The sequence below is a fragment of the Enoplosus armatus genome, chromosome 17 (assembly GCF_043641665.1).
Source record: "Enoplosus armatus isolate fEnoArm2 chromosome 17, fEnoArm2.hap1, whole genome shotgun sequence".
In the NCBI taxonomy this organism is placed as follows: Eukaryota; Metazoa; Chordata; class Actinopteri; order Centrarchiformes; family Enoplosidae; genus Enoplosus; species Enoplosus armatus.
In genome coordinates, this window is record NC_092196.1 from 20,460,244 (window position 1) to 20,476,192 (window position 15,949).

General features: G+C 43.0%; 1 protein-coding gene across 1 annotated transcript in view; it reads right to left on the reverse strand.

Moving 5' to 3' along the window:
- tmem104 (transmembrane protein 104) overlaps positions 1-15,949 on the reverse strand; it is a 46,460-nt gene that overhangs the window by 24,039 nt on the left and 6,472 nt on the right. Inside the window, exons 5-8 of the mRNA XM_070923778.1 lie at positions 15,205-15,298; positions 14,268-14,351; positions 7,755-7,854; positions 5,795-5,891 (exon numbers count right to left, since the gene is read on the reverse strand). Coding sequence (XP_070779879.1) covers positions 5,795-5,891; positions 7,755-7,854; positions 14,268-14,351; positions 15,205-15,298 — 375 coding nt within the window. The remainder of the gene's footprint in view (positions 1-5,794; positions 5,892-7,754; positions 7,855-14,267; positions 14,352-15,204; positions 15,299-15,949) is intronic.

Below are 15,949 nucleotides of genomic sequence, written 5' to 3' on the forward strand. Positions count from 1 at the left end.
TCAGATCAGTACACTTACTCCAATATTGGTACTTCAATGAGTTTGGTAAAATATGAAGCGTGGAAAAGGAAAAGAAATGTGACCTGTTTAGGTGACGTATTGCTTTTAATCTGTTTCTTTCAAACGTTGGGTTTCACATTACAACAGAACTTCATTCTTTTCAGTAATAATAATAATATCTAACTGTGGAAACGCAGCAAAATCATTAAAACTAATAACTAAAATACTCTGATGACCCAAAGACAAATACGAAGCCGAAAGATAAACTTATTACCCAAACTGTTTTCATACAGTTTTCCTGTGCAATGAGGGATTATTACCAACATTCATGTGCCCAGATCTCCGCACTAAACTTGGTAAGTACACAGACATAATATCAGATTCTGGTTTAAGGTGAGAGATCTAATGTTGGTTTCACTTCGCTGCCCAGTAGGAGCATTATTCAAGTGTGAAGACAAACGTTTTACTAATGGTGCTGGTTTTTATTCTATTTCCAGCATTTTCATAACTTCTACATCTCAACTTTCACTCATGTTGCCACATCAACAGGACAAACACTAAAAAAAACAGGCTGCTAAATCTGCTCTTTCCTGCGTAAAGCTGGTGAAGCTACACTCGAAGTGCAGACAGATCTTCTATGATTGAAAGTGCATCACTTTTGTTGAATTTTATAACCACGAGAGGCAGGCCAGAGAATCGGTCTAGGAATATACGATCACCAGTAATAAAGTAATAAAAGTACTGAGGTGGGATCCAAATCTATGGTGAGCAGAAGCTCATTTGCCACTTGAGTAAGTGCAGTTTCAGGGGAGTGACCCTGAAAACAGAGGTTCAAAAAGATTACCGTTAAATATGTTGCTGCGACACAACTCTTTCTATTTGTTGTGCTGGTGGACAAACACAAGCTTTCCTCCATTAGCTGAACAACTGAAACACCATGTGTGTGCTACTAAGTGTGTGTAACAGGCTAAAACGCTGCAGTACAAATATGGCAGGAGGCCTCCACAGGGAACGGACATCAAGGTCATTGAATAAATCTTTATTAGTCAGTTAATTAATCAATCAGCTCTGTATTGAGGAAAGTGGCAGGGTGGGTCATTTCTGAACTCTTAGGGGACGGGCTACAACTTTGCCTGCACTTCAAATTAACTTTATTCCAATACACGAGACAGCGCCTGGCTTCATAGAAACACACTATAATTGAAACATCTGCATGAAGATAAGCAGTGAACAATGCAGTGTAAGCATAAACTGTCTCTGAGCTCATATACTGCATTGATTTTCCATCACGTCCCACATACTGGGAGAACAATAAATCAGCCATTTAAAATTGTACTGGCTGTCCAACGAGGTGGAGCATACCAACCACTGCTTGGCCAGCCACTGTGACAAAGCCCCCGCGGTGATATTCAAAAAGAAAACTTAGCAGGGGACAATCAAGGACAGAGAAGTTTAATTGAGGTCTCGGGAATCTCTGCTGGAGCTGAACAAAAACCCAGAAAGACCCCACTGTTGCACGCCTGCTTAATCTTTTCAATCAAAGCTGTGTAAAGGGCCAGGATCAACACTGAGTGCTCCGTTATGCAATGGCTTCCATCGTCTTCTGTTCACACCCCCAAAGCCAACAAATATTGTAGATATGGGAAGAAAAGCCCTCCGCCGTCCACTCGGACAGCAAACACGAGAATCAATCAGCAGCAGAGCAAATCACGTTCAATTGATCTTCTTAAGAGCTTTAAGAAGCTGCGATGAGGAAAATGGCTGCTGTGACATGTCCACAGCTCCTAGTGTTGATGTGTGAAGTCAATACTGATCAAGTCAAAGATGTGACCTGATGATGAAATATCAGCCGGGCTGCTTCGGGCCTTATTATCATGAGTAATTAGTCCGTCTCTTTGTGAATTCAGCCCTGAGGTCTTTATAATGAGAGTCTGACGTGCATTAAAACATCATTCTGTGGCCTTTGAAAGCCGAGTAAGACTGAACATGTCAATACTGGACGGGCAGATGTGAATGTGTGCAAAGTTCACCTAATTTAACTTAAAACCACACAGTTGTCAGTGTGAGTGTCAAGACTGACACTCAGTTGATGTGACTGACACACGATGAAGGAAGGGGCCTGAGGTGTGGAGCTAAAAAGAAAACGTGACGCCTGAAAAAACACTAAATTCAAACATGCCCTCCAAGCGTTAAAAGTGAGAAACAAGGGTCAGGAAATCTCTAGAAAACAACACACAGTTCACAAAACTTTCAGCGACAGGTTAAATAAAAACACTGACCTGCTGAAACAGCGTTGAAGTTACTAACCGAGGGGTTACAAACGAGGTCAGCACTCAAAAATGAACCAAACCAGGTTTCAGTGTTTCTTCTCACTTTCCCTCATCCCTCCTCATTTCCTCAGTGTCATCAGGAGGGCTGCTGGTAAAGGTCTAGTCATCTGTACAGAGACAGCTGTTCTCAAACCTAAAAATAACCCACAATCTGTTGTCCACTGCGAACAAAGCACCCCAATCGCTGCAGAGCCAGCCGTCTAGGAACGTCGAGTCGAGACAGAACGGACACCAACGAATAAGGTCGATTCGACAAGAAGCTGTGTTAAAAACCTCGCTGTGAGACTGCTTTAAAGGATGATGAGACAGATCAGTGCTAAAACGATTAGTCTATGGACACAACATTAATCAATTGAGAGATTCATCAAATAAAAAAGCCAAACTTCCTCTAAAGTTTAAGGACTTGCTGCTTTCTGTTTTACATCATTGTAAACTGAAAAAAAGACATTTCAGTGCAGAAGCTTGGGCTCTGGGAACTTACAACTGGCAATAATCAACACATTAACTCAAAACGATGAAATAATCTGCCGTTGAAGCCTGAGATGTGACCACTCCGGCTTGTTTGCAGTGATTCTCAAAATCTGGGCTGATGAGCAGACAGATGAGAACATCCACAGGTTGTAGGAGACGAGTGAGCGGACGCCTCTGAACTTGTCTGGACAACAATTTATCCTGCAGGACTCGACCCATCAATACAACAGCTCCGTCCCTCCGTCACCGGCCTCCCTCTCTCTGAACCAATCACCCACACAGGGATTAGAGCTCTTTACAGCGACACATAATCAGGCTGCTCTTTAATCTCTCGTCGTTTTCGAAACTCTAAAAACGTTACGGCTGCAGAAATGTCTCCAGCATCACCCCCGATGATTCCCCTGGACACGACCAAGCAGCCACCTACTCACACGAGACACCGCTGCAGGCCACCAATCCACAGTGTGCACACGGCCCTGTCACTACAGCACAAAGTAGAGAATATTATAATAACATATTATAATTATAATTCTGTGTTTTTAACCTTTATGTCAGGTTTGCTTTACATGCTGACTTGGTTGCAGGATTTGCCCCCCATGCTTCCCTCATGCCCCTACAATATAATCTGCCCTGCTCAAATTGGTTTGATACCACGAAACTCTGCCAACACTCTCCTGCTGGAATGGACGTAATGTGGTCGTGGGCCACAAAGGGTTATGAGCCTTTATGCCCATTTATTTGATCTTCATTAAGTCAGGGGCGGCTTATTGTTGGCAAGATGTACCCTGCTTCAAATTTATCATCTTTTATTTTTCAGCGAGCAATTTTGAGCATGGCTTCACCGACTGACCCCTCTGAATCTTTGCACCTCCGGAGGAGCCGAGTGAAAAAGGTCCGTTACAAAAACGGACAGTCGGTTTAATACTGTGGAAGAAGGACACGTTGTCCTTGCAGCTCAGCTCAAAACAATGAGAATACAAAGGAGCCCAGGTGGATCCTGGGCGGGGCAGGTTTTGAGGGCTCTTTCCACAGGGTAAAGCTCTGCTGATGAGATATAGTCAATTATTTAGACCCATCATTCAGAGTCTGGGCAGAGTCTTTAGGCCAGAGCCTGTGACCCCGTGAAGGCTCAGACAGACAGCGGAGTGAAGAGACAATCCTCCCGCTGTACAGTATGCTAACAGGACCTGCTCAATGTTTCATCACAGCTCAGTGATTTTCATTTATTTCAGAAAAGGTCAAGCAGGACAAAAAAAAAGACAGAAGATGTCCAGGAAAAAATGCACATTATGCCGAAACACTCGCGTCTTTGAGCAGACGGATCGACGACTAAAATCAAAAGCCACATCGTCACTGTTGAAGACTGCGATGCAACATTTTGAGACCAAGCAAATAAAACTTAAACAAAACAATGTCAAAAAGGATTAGTTCAGATGAATGTTTACAAAACAAGTTTAACTTTAGAAAGTGAATTTGTTGGTTTGATTGGCAGCTGATTTATGAGACAAAGACCGATTACAATAATAATATTATTATGACATATTCATGGGCCTTATTAAGCTGATTGGACGTCAGCCAAAAGTGAACGCTAGTTTTCATTCATCTGCGACTGCGCATCATGTGTTTATACAATAAATGCATTTCAATGTGAAAGCTTCACTGTGGAACTGGAAGTGCTGACCGGTTTGCCAAAGATAGATTCATGCAGCTTCTGATGAAGACACAGCAGTGTTGAAACGTTTGTATGTTTGTACAATTAAATGCTGCAAAGTGCACGCCAGTCCTTAACAAAAACTGAAAAGACTGACGTTAAACTTTCAGGAACATGCAGAGAAACAAAGAGGTTTGTAACTGTACACAGCACCAGTAACTGTACTGCAGAAACAGTGTGCACTGCATGTATTAGACAAGCTGAACATGATGTTGTGTCTGGTTCACAGTTTCAAAAACCTTCTGAACAATACAAATAAAACGTGCACAAGTCTGAGAAGGCTGAATGTGTAGTTACAGCCGCATGTTCCCTTTTACATTGAAGAATACGTTCATCACACAGGGAGGTTTCAGATTTAACTTTGGCCAATACCCCGAGTGTCAGTGTAGTCGGAGGAAAAAGGTCAGACCAGTGCTCACTGGTAAAAATATTCATATCTATTTCCCTGCGCGGTCACGATGAAACTGGGAAATTAGTCTGGAAAAAATGCAAGTGTAAACAAATTGACCAGAGATTACAAATCAGCATTACTTCAATTTGCTTACACACAGTAAGAGGCTTATCCCATAGGAGATAAAGGGGGGAAAGTTAATTTATGGACAAATGACTTGTGGTCGGCTCATTCTATGAAACTATGAGGAAGGACAGGAAACAGAAAGAGAGCAGGGAGGAGGGCGGCGGAGAGATTATACAGGAGGAGATCAGCACATCTATCACTGTCGCTGTGCAAAGTTAAAGCTCGAGTGGAAATCACAGAGTTTGGCTCGCTTAAGACTTCAAGGACACACACACTTCCTGTGGGCTGAGAGGTGGTGTGTCCAGTGAGGGAGGGACTCCGAGAACAGAAGAAGCTGTCAGAGCTGCGTCCGACTGAAGTACAGGCGCAGCATGGCACATTACACCGTGTTCACGCAGGAGATAACAACATCATTGGACAAGCTGCAGCCAGACTGTTTGGGCCAAAAGTACATTTTTATATTACATTACTTTCACGTACTGTCAAGCAGCTCCATCACTCCAAAGAGGAGAAATCCCCAGTGAAAAACAGCTGTACTAAACACATCAGTGCAGGAACTGACTTTAACTGTCCATCTAATTCACTTTCTCAGCCGGTATCTTGACTTGATGTTGTTTTTTCCCAGCGTGAAGGTCACTAAGAACTTTTCCTACCATCCTGCGAGTCTGTATTTTTAACATTCCTTCAATGACAGATGTTATGAGTGTTACAAAGGAAGAAGCTGACAACTGAGACCTGCTGTTGTGACGAGGACTCAACACTTACCAGAAACACCCGGTACGCGTCTTTCCTGGTGACAGAACCCCAGCACGGGTCTGTATCGTTGTACTTCACACTTCCAGCGCTGCAGGAGTGGTTTCCACTGCACAGGTTTAAAAAAAACACAAACAAACAGAGCTCAGTATTTGACCCCGACCTGGTGAGAGGACGCCATCTGAAACTGACGCACACTGCAGATCATCACCACTTCATCATGAACTCTCATAACAACTTGTGATGTAAAATACCTGAGTTTACATATCATGAAAGACACAATGGGATGAATCACCTGAAGGAAAAGATAACGCTGTGTGCAGCAGAGGCTGTGAAACCTCAAAAGAGTCTTAAACGTAATCACAAACCTTATCATTGTTGCGTGGCAGACCAAGCTTTAGTAAAAGCGTCTGGCTCTGCAAGAAGTCTGCAGTTTGAGCCTTCAGGCAAAACAAACTGCTTTTGAAGTCTCAGTTACATCTCACATTTATTCTTGCTGGAAGGTTAGCAAGGTTTGGACCACAGAGGAGGAGAATTTAATACGAGAAGACAGCATCAGTGTGCTGCGCCTCAGGACAGGATGAGACAGGCCGGCTTTGTCACAACAACAATTAAAAGAAGAAGAAGAAGACAGAGTTTACGCTGTGATTTTATTATTGTAAATAAATTCTATGCCACAGGAAATGAAAGATTAATTAAGAATTAATAACATAATGTCCTGATGAAAGAACGATTCTCGGTCCAGGTAATAATCATTTATCTTTCCATCAGTGAGCTACGTGTGTGTCTGTGTGACACTGTTAGCTTAGCATAAGGCAGGCGGGCTTTAAAAAAGAAGCTGTAATAAAAAAAAAAGAATCTGAGTGTGTTTTTGTCTGTTTAATTTCAGTTTGGGCTCAGGTTGGGAGGACAAACACATGAACAACTGTCTGATTAGTGTCTGGCTCAGGAGGGAACTTTGTGACATGGATCAAGTTTGGATGTTAAAGTACGGCTGCATTTCAAAATGCATCTTTTTCTCTCAGTTTTCGTCCCTCCATCCACACTGAGACTCTGTTTTTCAGAACAGAAAATAGACTAGATAAATGTGAAGACAACAGCTGTTGGAAAAGACATCAAAGACAAGAGGACAACTTCCTGTTGCCTATAACTGTCTCTGTAATCACTGTGTTTAATGTCAGTTTAGCCAATCACACTTCATTCACCGATATTCATGTTTATGTTCCCGTTGTTAAAATAATCATTTGATTAGCACAAGAGGAGGAAGGACCGTATCTCTTGTGTCACAGCATGTAAATCATGAGTTTCTAGCTGTCATAAATCACAGCACAGATAATCACAGAGAGCAGGAGGGGGCCGAACTGAGGTTCAACCAGCTGAGACTAACACAGTAACCAGTAACCAGTAACCAGACTGTCTGACCCACTGGTTTATTCCAGTTGACTCAGAGAAAGTAACTGAGATAAAATGGTGGCAGTTTATGAAAGAGATACAATACTTTCTTTCAAAGGTGAACATTTTGAAACTACCAAAAACATTTCTGTCAGAAACTTTTAACTGTCACTAAAAAAGATTTCTGTGGTCCAGGATCTGAAGGGCAGAGTCCGTAACTATATGATCTACCTTATTCTCACCCAGTCTGGCCAAAGGGACTTGCAATAAAAATCTGTCTGGAAGCAGGTCGACATGACTCCGGCGCCAGCAGCACCGGTAAGAGGTCAGCGGGCCTAAAGGCCTCTGTCAGCAGAGCTTTATTGTCTTAATCTGGAGTTCAGAAGGTCACACAGGACCAAAGTGTGGAGGCAGAGGAGCCAGTGAGATGAAGACAGAGCTGCTCTGTCCTGCCAAAACTGAAAGTAGCAAATGTTCCGAATGTTCTTCAAGGACAACATCTATAACATCCATCTCTACGGACGTTTTATTTCACAATAAAACTGAGAACGAATGTGATTAAGAACTATATTGGTCTTACCAGGCGACTTCCATTAGTGATATAGGCACCGCTGCTGCGTAGATGGCCAGGTCTCCGTACAGATAGACTATGATGCAGATGTAGAACATGTTGACGCCAACTGAAAGACAAATATTAAAAGAAGTTTGAAGAAAACCGACAGATTCTTAAAGTAACACGAGGTCAAGAGGTGACGATCGAACACATTTTTCATCTTCATCAGGCGTCCAAACACTTCATCATGAAACAGGGTGGTGTCAAACTTTACCACCATGGTGCCATCTCTATTAAAATGCACTCTCATGCACACCTCCGCTCAGCACATCCCCCCCCTCCCTCTTCTGGGACAGCAGAGGCACATCTTATTGGCCCAATGAAAAATATTAATAGCATTAATTAAAAAAAACTAATCACTCCATGAAAGGCATTTTCCTTCTCAGCCTTTTCCTCTCCACACACACACACACACACACCACACACACACACACACACACACACACACACACACACACACCACACACACCACACACACACACCACACACACCACACACACCACACACACACAGAGGACCGGCAGGCCCGGCCCGGCTGCCTCTGCCAAGACAAGATCGAGAGCTTTAACCAGCCGTCAGATCATCACAGCGCACCACACATCCATCACGCTCTTCAATTCTCAGAAGGGGGTTCGACCGTCCAACTGGACCCTTCAGCTAATTCATTACTGACAAGGAAATTAGAGCACAGAGTCCATTAAAAAGAAATAAAACGTGACAGATTCACAGCTTCAGAGCTTCGCGGCCTCCACCGATTCTTTTATGAATTAAGGGCTGAGGGCGCCGATCACGCAGTTCAATTAAGCTGTGATAGAAGTTGTGAACATAAGGAAGTGGCAGACTGATAAACAATCCTTCATCTAGTATCAGAAACCAACATTAGAGACCGGAAGAGCCTCCAGAGCACTGCAAGTCAAAGTTAGGTGATACTCAATTTACAGCGGAGAGTTTTGAATAGAAAAGTGACATAACTCATTACTAGGAAACAGAAAGTCGTATTAAAAAGCATTTCACTAGCTCTATTTAAAAGTGGTAATGTGCATTTAATTGTCATTTTGAAAGAAACTTCAAATAAATAAATAAAAGAAATAATTGGCATTGAATTGGGCAATCAACAGAGATGATTGCACCGATTTAAGCGTTTTGAAATGTTATGTTTCAGCCTCAGTTCATTTCAATTTAATTTAATCAATATTCTGAAAAAAAGTGATGTGAAAGGAAGTATGACATGACCAGTTTTATACTTTTTGACTATGAAAACGTTTCCTGATACGTTCTAACCTGGAAAACACTTCCTGCCTGCCCGCCTGTGCTTTTAACATTTAATATTAAACAAAAAATAAAGGCTTTGTTAGAAAAGTATAAGTAGTTCTGGAGTGTAGCAACTTTTATACGATAAAATGATGTTAAAATACAGTCCTGGTTCAGACTGGACAGCGGTATGTTTTAGGGTTAACGAAGAAGAAGGAAAACGAAGTCTAATTTCTCACAGTCGGCTGAGGCAACACATCCTTCTCCACACAGCATCGCGTCTCTCGTGGCACAACGTTGGACGAGGCACATTAGCGTCCCAGTGGCAGATAGCAGAAACGGGACGTACTGTACTCTGCTGCCGCTGTCAGTAAGCGATAGCAAGGCGAGAGCCCTGCATGACCACAGGGATGCAGGCCTTCACGGCACTGTAACTAATATTTCCCAATTACCCAGAGCCACGGGGCGAAAATGCTGCAAAATGGGTCTTCACGTGGGAGCCCGGTCTTTCATGTGGCTGTGAAACGCATCACTATCCATCATCACTTTGCTTCTGACTGACAGCAGAACCTGACAACTCCTCAGTGAGCTGCTACACAAGAAAGCGGCCACTATTAAGCCAAGTGCATAATATGTGAAGGCTCTTTTATCACCTTATGAGGGTTTAACAGTGGGGATTTAATACTGTACGTTACATAACAGCAGCGGACAAACATGTTATTTGAAGTATCCTATTAAATATTAAAGTCTGCTTTGACCTCCCCTGTAACATGAGATAGTTTGCATGGTGTTAAATCATAAAAATAACTCGGTGTCACACTGAAAGCCTCTGAAATAAAGAGGAGGAAAGTGAATTTTAACTTTGGATTTCACCTCATTAATCTGTCTCTCCTTATATTCTTCTTCTTGTGGGAATATCAGAGTGAACTTCCGATGAACTGAGATTATAGACTTTCACAAATCAAATCTAAATTGAGCCGGCCCCGGAGGCAACAACACCATTAACAGTATGTCTCTAAAAATAAGAAAATAGGACAGCAGAGATGTACAAAATGGCCAATTTAGATCCTCCTTGTCAACACCACTTCTGTGAGACGGAGGTAACCGACTGAATTCCTTTGTCAGTACACGACTACAGTAAATCAGTACTTGACACTCGAGCTGCAGCTCGTGATTATTTTCATTATTGTTCGCGCCTGCAAAACTCCAAACAAAACAGAGAGAAATACCAGAACCACAAAAGTCAAATCTTATAGCGACTGCTCTCAACGTTACCTGGAGGGTCAGAAACACGGACTCACAAACAGCCGAATTCAAAGTGCACGTCTGACAGGCGGAGCCAGGCAGTAGTAAAAAGGGGCGATACAGCATAGAAACAACGGTTATTTTCATTATCGATGAATCTGCCGATTATTGTCAGGATTAATCGATGAATCTTCTAGAAAATGCTCGTCACAATTTCCCAGAGACCAAAGTGAGACCAAAGTGACGCCTTCAAATTGCTTCTTTTGTCCAGCCAACAGTCCAAAAGATTCTTCTTTTACCATCATAAACGAAGCAAATCCTCACGTTTAAGAAGCAGGAACCGGCATACGTTTTACATTTTTTGCTTGAAAAATGACTGAAACGATTTGATAAACGATTATCAAAATAGTTGGCAACAGATTTTCTTTCAATCGAACAATCGAGGAATCGTTGCAGCTCTAGTTGTTTTCCATTTCTTCTGTAGGCTTTGAGCAGACGTGACATGATCTAGAGCCTCCTTCAGCACTGTGCTTCTTCTATCAGACACAAATGAGCTTCTTGTCTAACAAAACCTGAGCTACTTGTATTGCCCCCCCCCCACAGCTCCACATGTGCCTCTAACCATCAGTAAAGGACTCAACATAACAACCTAACTCGGTCTCACTTGGTTTCATTTTGAGAAACAAATCAAGCTTTAAGCTAATATGGATCTCTTGCGTTGATCACAGTCAGCCGTTACAACATTAAAGTGCATTTCTTACAAAGCTGACAGAGGAAAGTATCGTAGCAGCAGCTTATGGAAAATGATTGTCCATTTATCTTCCCAGTGGCTCGGGCGCTCCTGATTTTCATTTCGCCAGTGCTCTCAATGCTCAAGTATGACATTTAAGTAAAAGTCAGTGAAGTATTAAAAATGGATGCGGCCATGTTTGGCTCTCATTAAAGACAGAAGCCCGGGTTGCAGAGGAGCAAATTACTATTCGCTGCCATGGACCTCCGTATGTCAGGGGAAGGACGGCTCGCGTTGAAGGAACAATCCTGCTGTTTGCACAGCCGCCATGTTCGCCGTCACATCACAGAGGTAAGAAGAGCTGAGACAAGATGCTGATGCAGGGACGGCGCTCCGTTCGTCTCTCTCTTTGTGACTTTAGCCAAAGTCGTCTTCTAACCAACTTTCAAATCGTCAGTGTGAAGGTTACAGAAACACCTTTCCACAGTGGTGCAGATAAACCAGCCCCCATCAACATTCCCGTCAGTGGCTGCAGGTCAGGCTGATACGATACCCGTGGCCTTATTCCAAGCCTGCCTTACCGCTGCCACGTCAATTTCAGTCCAGGAGGAAGTCGAACGCCCTCTAGGAGTGCCTCTCCAACAGCAGGACAGATGCCTTTTAATTGCCTGCAAAGGTGCAGGACAGACAGACAGACAGACAGACAGACAGACAGACAGACAGACAGACAGACAGCGTGCTGTCACGCTGACAGTTTATTATCTGGGAGGTGGATCAAACGGTTTTAACGTCCTGTAACTTGATGGACTTGTTTGCACCCGTTCTTGTTATTTAGCCCCTTGAACACATGAAGAGCTGAATACAGACGTCAGTCCAGACTGCAGTCTGCCCGCAGTCGATTTTGTTTTGCTCCGCTTTCCAAGAAGGAGAAACGACTGATGATCAGATGTCAACATATGTCCCCTCACACCCATAATCCCTTGTAATTTAGGGGTTTTTTCTCCTGGGGTTGGTTTGAATGAAGTTGTCACTTCTGACAAGCCGCACAGCCTTGGAAGAGGACAGAGAGTGACATTCTGGTGCAATTGCAAACAATCCAGATGTAGCTCCTGATGGCCTTATTATTATTATTATTATTATTATTAAAGTTAGCAGATTACTTTAAGGGCAAAACTATAAAATCTGAATGCACTCTGAACAAGAGGCCAGGCCAGAATAAAGAATCTATAGCTAGGGCTGCAACTCACATTATCATTATTTTCATTATCAATGGATCTGCTGATTATTATCTTGATTAATCCATTAACAGTCTGCAAATAATTACCGTTTGAGGGTCTGCAACAAGATAATTTTTGGCTTTTTGTTTAAACAATTACTCGATTGTTGCACATTAATTTACTACAAATTAACTGATTACTCAACTAATTTAAACTAAAATAAACTGCACATGTAAACGTGTAGTCGAGCCATCAGATGAAGCAGTAATTAAACATTTGAAGAGCAAAAGAGTAAAACATAAACTCTGATCGACAGGCACAAAACAGGGACACGTGTGCAGAGTTCACATGTATTCTACAGGACCTACATTTGAACAGTTGTATCAGTCCTCAGCGTGTTTTCACATCAGTTATCATCAGTGTGAACATGCAGAGGTCATCCCGCCACACGAGTCTGTCCCTTCTATTAGTGTTCTCACCTGGAGCCTTTACTAAACACTAATTAAACAACAGAATAAAGAACAAGTGGAGGAGTTGTGGACTCAGAAAACACTTTGGAATAGATTTCTTAATCGTTTGGTCTTCGTTGTCCAATTTAATATCATATATGACAAAGAAGAAGCTCTCGCATATGAGAAGCCTGAATCAGAGAATGTCGGAGGACAAGGAACTGGGGTTTAAACCTCTCTCTCTCTACACGACCATCTCTAATGCGACCCTTAGTCCTAGTCTTTAGTCCTTAGACTGAAAAGTACTAAAAGGTGGCATCGAATGGCAGATATGTAATTCTTCTGCTCATTCTTTGACCAGATAGCTCCTCATTTAAATCAAAATTTAGCAAATTTATTTCATGTATTTTAAAGTTCTTAAATGGCCGCTTGTGTTTCAACATTTAGCATTGAGAAGTTGGATATCAGTACACAGCTCACAGGTCCACACAGGTATGAAAACTGGTGCTGTCAGGACAGACAAAGGAGCTGCGTGTCCCCCCCCTCCTCGTTCAGCATGTGCTGGGACTCGTGCCTATCTAATTCATTTCTGATTAGCCACTGGGCAGCTTTCCCATAGCATGGTGAGAGAGAGGAGAGAAAACTCATTTCCTTATTACCAATCAATACCTCCACGTGCCTCACCTGCACACAGTGTGTTTCGTGGTGGGAAAGGTCATCAGCAAAGATACTTTGGTTTTTTTTCTTCAGCACGTCACCTTTAACGGGCAGGACGCTCGAGCGGAGTGACAAGAGGCTGAATGGACGGGAGCACACTGCAGCTTTAACAGCATGAGCTGCATGACGGCATGCATGAGTGCGTTCACACGTGTGGGTGTGAACATGAGCCGAGCGGGTGTGCGTTACGCTGTGCGTGCCGAGTGCTCCACCCAGTGTTGAGATGCTGAAGGACAGAACATGTCAGAGCTGTGTTTTCCTTCTGTTGTTCCTTTATTCCTGCGACAACTGGGACGCTGCAGACTGTCGAGTCACTCGGTGAAGAAGAGCCGGTCGGCGTAATGTAAGCCGACACGAGGAGGGAAGAGATGAGGAGAAGGGGGGGGGGGGTACAGCACGCAGACACGGCCAGGGCAATGTACCGATATGAAAGAGGGATGTAAAGCCGCGAGGTTGTTCTGTGCGGTTCAAGGTGAACAAGATTCTGCTTTCAATTTGCAATCACAAGTTAGCAGAGGGTTCATTAGCTCCAGAATCACTCAGGCAGGAGCCTCACCGTCTTTGCCACAAGTACAGGTTGAACCCCCTCCCACACACATGCACAGTGGGGAGATTAACAGCCTTGATGGAGCCTCAAACAGGTAATTACAACCAAAGGCAATTTATCCATATATAATTACATCCAATTAAAGAGCCAGTAGACTTCCTTTGTGAACGTGAGGTTTGGACAGAAAAGGTGTAAAACAAAAAAAAAATCTTTCACTGAATTATCCCACAGCCTTCACGACTCCTCCATAAATGTTACACGTGGCTAATGATGGTGGCGTCTGCAGTTAATGGAAGTAGAAGCTCGAGGGCAGAAGAATATTACCTTTGTTGAAGAACATGGAGGCCATTTGACCCATCTCAACGCGCTCCACAATGTCGAAATGATCAACGTGACCTCCTGATCGCTCTGTGAAAACACAAGAAATCTACAGTAAATACAAAGAGCAGGCGGAGGATTTCACCTGCTTCACACTGCATGTATGTCACATCAGATATTCTGATTAAGCAGCTGCAGTGTAAACATAGTAACACAGAGAAAAAAAGCACATGAGCTGGATGCAATGCACCAGAACCCAGTCTAACATGACTCCCGGTCTACTGAGACCCCAAACTGAAAAATTCAACAGTTTGACAGACTGAAGAAGAAACAGGTTCTTTAATCTGTTCAGTCTTTCATCATAACATGATGAAAGAAATGGAAATATGAAATGGGTTAAAAAGTACACCATTGTTGAGATTTGATGGTTAAACTAATGTGACACAGAAAGTGTCCACAGTTCTTCACACAGTTATCTTGGTTATGTTAACACACACTTTGTTGACCCTTAAAACATCTAGTTCATTTTTAATTTTAAAAGAAACTCTTTGGTTCATTAAAAGTGCCGTTTCATCCATCGTCTCTGCAGACAAAATACTGCTTCCTCCATCTTAATGTTCTGATAGATTCGTATTTACTGACCTCACAAAAACAACAGCATCAGTCGTTTGTTCAAATCCCTAAAACTTAACAAACTTAACAAATCTGACTCCTGTCTGTCAGGAGCGAAGGCGTGGGAGGAGGTCAGGTGGACATAAAGGTCAACAAAGCGACTTCATATGAAACTCTAACTTTTAGGTTTGCCTTAACCTAACCTAACCTGTTTACTCTTTTATTTTGGAGGATGTGTTGATTTACCAGCCTGTGTCCAGTCCAGTTTAACCTCGTGTTGCACTAATGCCAGTAATTAAATCTATGTACCATCAACACTTGTCGTACTCACGAACAGACAAGATGGGCTTCGTCTCCGGCTCCGATCGACCTCGTCCCATGACATCATCGTCCGAGTACTCGGAGGTGGAGTCGCTGTCATCGATCTGTGGAGATAACACGAGCGTGTGAAGCTCTGTTTTGGTTGCCTGTTTTCCTAATTTCTCAACATAAACCACATTCAGTTTACAAGCGATTAACACAGCGTTTATCTGCTCTGTATGTGACGCAGGGGAGGGCAACATCTGGAAATTACAAGCAACAGCTGGGAAGCACTTTGGAGAATCGAGGACTTCACAATTCACACCGATCACATACCCACACGTCTCTTTTCACAAATTCTCTGCAGATTAATGTCAATTAGCTGTCAATGATAGTCAACGGCTGCATTAGTAAGCGACACGCCGGCCGGGACTGAGGGAGGAGGAGGAGATGAGCAGTGACAGGAGCTAATGGCTCCCTGACAAACAACAAACAAGCAACAGCAAAACATAAGCAAGCCAACAAAATAACAGATTAACGCGTGCAGCGATGGATGAGTCAGGTGGCTGCTCGTGCCTTCAGGCAGCGATAACGAAGCGACGTCAGGCTAACTTTCTAAAACGCAGTCAAACAGCAGGCGACTGTGAATCTGTGGATCCACGAGCGCTGAAAGTCATAACATACAATATATTGTCTCCAACTGGCTAAAGAAGAAGAATTAAAACAAAGGCCATATGATAAAACTGTGTGAGACAACATTTAACATGACAGCTACA